General features: G+C 34.2%; 1 protein-coding gene across 2 annotated transcripts in view; it reads left to right on the top strand.

Moving 5' to 3' along the window:
• LOC123880131 (frequenin-1) overlaps positions 1 to 5521 on the top strand; it is a 134048-nt gene extending 128527 nt beyond the window's left edge. For both annotated transcript variants that reach the window (XM_045928074.1, XM_045928075.1), the window contains exons 3-8: positions 987 to 1011; positions 1422 to 1470; positions 1801 to 1890; positions 2997 to 3075; positions 3163 to 3251; positions 4406 to 5521. In XM_045928074.1, the coding sequence (XP_045784030.1) occupies positions 987 to 1011; positions 1422 to 1470; positions 1801 to 1890; positions 2997 to 3075; positions 3163 to 3251; positions 4406 to 4573 (500 nt within the window). In that variant the 3' untranslated portion in view covers positions 4574 to 5521. The remainder of the gene's footprint in view (positions 1 to 986; positions 1012 to 1421; positions 1471 to 1800; positions 1891 to 2996; positions 3076 to 3162; positions 3252 to 4405) is intronic.
• Positions 5522 to 6000: the final 479 nt, after the last annotated feature.

The following is a 6000-nucleotide window of genomic DNA, read 5'->3' on the forward strand; positions in this document are numbered from 1 at the left end:
AGATGTGTGGACCAGTTGATGTAACCCTTTATAGGAAATGGTTAATAAATGACGTATAAAAAGTGTAACGGAATAATTAATTATTTTACATAGGATTTTCTTTATAAAAAAATTTAGTTAAAGTAATTTTCTAGTTTTTATAACACTCCATTTTAATATATTAACGTTTTAATACTCCGTCCTCATTTCATACCTTCACGTCTTCGCGGTTATGGCGGGTAGTTCTCCTTGTCGGAAATGTTTGTGCGCAGTTTCAAAATAACCGTTTCGGTAGAAGCAATAAGTTGTACTTAGCAAGATAAAAAGTTTTTTTTTTTACTAAAGCAAACTTACTAAAGCAAATTCAATTAAGACAATAACATTGCAATAGTATTTTCATACAAAAGGTTTTTTTCCTGAAATTAGGTCTAATTAGGTTTCGTCTAATTAGGTAGATATAGACAGAACATGGTGAGAAGATTTGCTCAGCGCTTTCCATAGAGTCTATTACAAATTTTGAACTCGTTGTCTGGTAGGACTATATTATTTTTATTTGATTTGTAGGATTTTTTATAGAACACTCAAAGTGCGGCATTTTCCTCAACCTAAATTACTATGGAAAAATACATTAACATGAAACTTGTCGACTCTTTATGTAACTATCTAGGCTATAGGTGATCTTATTAAATATTCAGAATTAATTAATGAAATGATAAAATTTCATAGGTATGCTGACTTCACGATATCTTAGTTGAAAACCTTTCGTTATAGAATATTAGTTACTTATTAATTTACCAAAAAATATATATTTCGGCTACTGCCAATTCAAGTTCAACGTTAGCGGATGTATTTGTGGATATGGATGGATTTGTATTGTCAGTATAGAAGAATTTTATATCATCGAAAGTTTTTTATTTATTGCCAACAAGTCTATTTTAGGTAGTTAGATATGAGTAATTAAATGCTAAAAATGCATAATGATTCAAAATATTTTTTGTTTGTTACAGTTACAGAAAAGGAAATAAGGCTCTGGTACGTATAATATAATTTTTCTCTTATTGAGAGTTATTAGGGTTCCGTGCCTCGGAAAAACGGTACCCTTATAGGATTACTTTGCTGTCTGTCTGTCCGTCGCGTCTGTCAAGAAACCTATAGGGTACTTCCCGTTGACCTAGAATCATGAAATTTGGTAGGTAGGTAGTTCTTATAGCACACAGGAATAAATCTGAAAACCGCGAATTTGTGGTTACATCATTAAAAATAAATGTGTTTCAATTTTCAAAATAAGATAACGTTTTTACAATGTTGTTAGCAAACGGCCAAGAGAAGTATTGTGTTCTACAAATTGAGTTTAATGTCTAAGTCACAGTAAATATCTAAAACATAGAAAGATAAACTATAGGATGTTATTTAAATACATAAATTTTTTTCAATCTTTTCAGGCACAAAGGCTTTCTAAAGGACTGTCCAAACGGATTGCTGACTGAACAGGTTTGCGATATTAAAGTTTACCTACCAGTTGAAAAAAAGTATCATGTAAAACAAAGACAAACAAAAATTACGTTTTTAACACATTTTACAAGAGCTACAAATAACATGACATGTATACAAGCCTCAATAGCTCAGCGGTTGAGGAGTGGACTGAATTCCGAAAGGTCGGCGGTTCAAACCCCACCCGTTGCACTATTGTCGTACCCACTCCTGGCAAAAGCTTTACGCTTAGTTGGAGGGGAAAAGGGAGTATAAGTCATGCTTAGCATGGCTAATTTTTTTTTATAAAAAATAAATAAAAAAATAACATGACATATATCTTTGTTGCAGGGCTTTATCAAGATCTACAAACAATTCTTCCCTCAAGGTGACCCCAGTAAATTTGCTTCGCTAGTGTTTCGAGTTTTCGATGAAAACAATGTGAGTAATAGGCACCTCAGGATACATATGGTAATACATAAGAAATACTAACTCCTAAAGAACGTGCGTAATGTGGGAGGGTGTTTAAAGAATATGTGAATAAATTTACTTAAGCTGTCGTGTACGAAACAGATGGTAAATGGCCGCGACGTGATCTATTAAATTCAAATAACATCATTTTGTACTATAGAAATAGAAAGATTTTTAGTGATATAAACTTTTACTTACAGTTGTGCTTTTAAATCGCCAAAAGAACGTACCACTGCACTGGTTTGGAATGCTTTTCATGAACCAGCAAGAAACTTGGCGGTAGCTCTTTTGAATTAATGTTCAAGTTAATATTATGATGCGTCCCTCGCATTGCTTGGGCGAATCAAGTACACGTTTTTTATCATTTTTATTATTTTTATAACATTCAATCCAAAAAAAACTATGAAAATAAACAATACAAAAAATCTCCTTATCAATACAAATAATTGTTACAGTCTAGCATCTAGATAGTTAAATAAATATTTGTATTCTTTCAAACCAATTTACTGTAAACCAACGAACAAAAATCAATTTTATGTTGTAGGCAGTTATTAGGGCTCCGTATCTTAAGGGTGCCAAAGGGATCCTATTATTAAGATTCCACTACTCGTCCGTCCGTTTGTCCGTCCGTCCATCTGTCTGCCAGCGGGCTGTATCTCGTCAACCGTAATAGGAAGGGACTTGAAATTTTCACAGAATGTGTATTTTTATTGCCGCTGTAACCACAAACAAAAAGAATTTACGATATATGGTGCCTTCGTTAGTCGCACTTGAATTTAGTATTTTCCCCCTTATTGGTTTGGCGTCAACTTTTTAAACAGCCAATCTATAGCATACCCTGCTGACTGCTCCTACCCTCGATACGGCCATGATCTATTTCCTATTCAGTGGTCATGATATTACATATTATTCAAAGGCCAAAGCACAGACAATAGAATCCATCTTAATTAGAGCTAAAACTATTCGTGCATATAATATTGTAATAGTTAGGTATGGCAAAACATGCTCTTAGATATGAATTTCACATACAAAACTCCCTACGATTAAATCGAATTCATCAATTAATGTTGTTTCAGGACGGGTCCATTGAGTTTGAAGAGTTTATACGAGCTCTTTCGGTGACGTCACGGGGAAATCTGGACGAAAAGTTACATTGTAATTATATCATATTATAAATCATAAAAAGTTTAAAAGTTAGATCGATTTCAAAATCCCTATTTAACATAACAAACGTTTTTTCAGGGGCATTTCGCCTGTACGACGTCGATAACGATGGATATATAACAAGAGACGAAATGTATAACATAGTGGATGCGATCTACCAGATGGTGGTAAGCTATATCTACTCGTCTAACTGTAAAAGCAAAATCACCTTAAAACCTTACCAGTTTTGCAGTGTTTTTTACACTAAGAAATTGCTTTCGTTCTTTCTTTCAAGCTCAAAACTCTCTTAATTCCAAGGGCTCTTGTGGCACATGCTTTGTCACAAGAGTGACCAAAATATTTATTTCACGAAGAAAAGAAAATAAATTGATAACTAAAATGTACACTTAATATCTCATTTATTCTTTAATGGCTAGCTTTAATGCTGCGACTTCTTCCAAAGGATTTAGGTTTTGACGTGACAACGTCTTATAATTCGATAGAGCTGGCTGCACGCACGAAAAAACATGACGCATGCGGCGTTACCTCGCTCTGAGGCGTTCCATGTAAGGCTTGAAGTGCAAGCGAGAGCGCGGAACGAGCGACAAAGAAGCACAATCGGCCTTTGTTGTCACGTTCAACTATCGTCAGTAAACCGACTTTACAGACAACCAATTTTTTTTGATTTAAGTAGATCTCCTAAAAGTACTGACATACAAGAAGCAGATACGTATTCGAACCCAAAATTGTAGTTTCGGTGCGGTTGTTTTGCAATTAATGTAAATGTCGAGAATATTATTAAAGTAAACAAGTGTTTTCTTGGTATTGTATTGACGTGGTATTAAAATACAACATGAATAGTGATACAAGTAGTATCAGTACTACCGCAATGGGAAAGCTCGCCGGGAATTAGACCCCACGGGTACCCTCCCTAACCTACCCTATCTGTCCCTCCGGGTTAGACGACTAACAGGCGACTGCGTAGATGACTTGAAGTCTGTCTACTATAAGTTAAAATTAAAAATTTATAACACCCCCGACAAGTGAAGGTTACAGTAACTAGAAAAGAGCTGATAACTTTCAAACGGCTGAACCGATTTTCTTGGATTATAGCTAAGAACACTCTCGATCAAGCCACCTTTAAAACAAAAACAAACTAAATTAAAATCGGTTCATTAGTTTAGGAGCTACGATGGCACAGACAGATACACAGATACACAGGTCAAATTTATAACACTTCTCTTTTTGGGTCGGGGGTTAAAATAATCTGGATTAAAACAGTCTGTGTAATTATTTTATTGTTTGTCATTAAATCGTAACAATTCTACAACCTTAATTTTAGGGGCAAACACCACAGCCCGAGGATGAAAATACGCCCCAGAAGCGGGTCGACAAAATCTTCGATCAGATGGACAAGAACCACGACGACCGTCTCACCCTTGAGGAGTTTCGAGAAGGGAGCAAGGCCGACCCACGCATTGTTCAGGCCCTATCTCTTGGGGGCGATTAATCGACGGTCATCCTCTCGCCGGATTTCTCATTTACTTCTGAAACATAAACCACCCCCTTACTTACTTGTTTCTTTTATTTGCCTATGACTCTATCAACGTCACAGAGTTATTACCTAATCAGACATTCAAAATCTAAACACGCTTGATAAAAACATTTTAAATACAAAAATTTCGTTTGAAGCATGGTTACAATTTGAATGTCAGGTAAATAAGCCCCGGGTCCTGAGCTAAGATTCTTTATTTATGGCATTCATTTTGCAACCTACCCGCAAATGTAATTTATGACGTCAACCCGTTATTGTATAAAGAATTTCACGCATAATACACGAATCCGATGTCATAGAGATTCAGGGCCTTGATCGTATGAAATGTCTTTGGCTATCCATTTGCAATACAAATAAAGTTTTAATTTTGTATGCTTCTTATTTGCCAATATGAATTCGAAAGGTGTTAGTCAGTTTGATAATTTGATTGGTGTCAGGTTGGTTATCTTAGCATTTAGAAACATTTATCTAAAGTTGATCGTATTTACATTACAATTCGTTCTGAGTTATCTTACCTCTGTCTATAACGTTGGTAAAACTGTAGGTAACTGTACCTAGCATATTGTTGTGACCACAGTTGTGACGGATACGAAACAATCAGATTGATGATTATGTTTTATCCTGAATAGGGACGGATTGGAGTTAACCCAATCAATAAATTAAATCATTCGTTAATTCATTTAATCACGTTACTAATATTGCTTGTAGAATAACATATTTACGAGTACAAAACTAACAAGTATGGTAACAAAATTTTAATACTCATATAGTTAACTGGAAGTAATGACAAATTTCAGAGGTAAAATAACTCTGATTGTACGCTAGTATGATTTATTTTTCGATTGTTTATCAGGTACAATTGGATTACTATATTAGGAACGATCCTTTGAAAGTACAACATATTTATAAAAAAAGTAATTAACATACCTAGCTGAATTACTATGCCCTAGCATAAATTAACTACGATGCTTTAAAAGTACCACGAGAGAAACTAATTTAAAAAAATAAGAATCAATTAATTATTTGATCAAGTAGGTAGGTACCTAGTGAATTAATTTGGGCGACAGCAGTACGGCCATATACAAAATCAAGGGTTTGGAGATTCGCCAAGTGTACGACCTCTTTACATCGGGCTATACTTAAATACGACCTCGTTATTTACTTAATTTTAAATCATATTGTTTCATTAGTCTATTAATTTATGTATAGTTACTTAAATGTACCTACCTATTTCATAAAATGTATTATATGATTTATAATATATATATATCTTGTATACCTAATATATTTGATTCCATTCAAATGTCTAGCTTAAAAAAAATGTAATCTTGAAAAAACGTGCCTAATGGATATAAGCACTGGAGGATTCCAGTTTTTACTTT

Source organism: Maniola jurtina, chromosome Z (assembly GCF_905333055.1).
Source record: "Maniola jurtina chromosome Z, ilManJurt1.1, whole genome shotgun sequence".
Lineage (NCBI taxonomy): Eukaryota > Metazoa > Arthropoda > Insecta > Lepidoptera > Nymphalidae > Maniola > Maniola jurtina.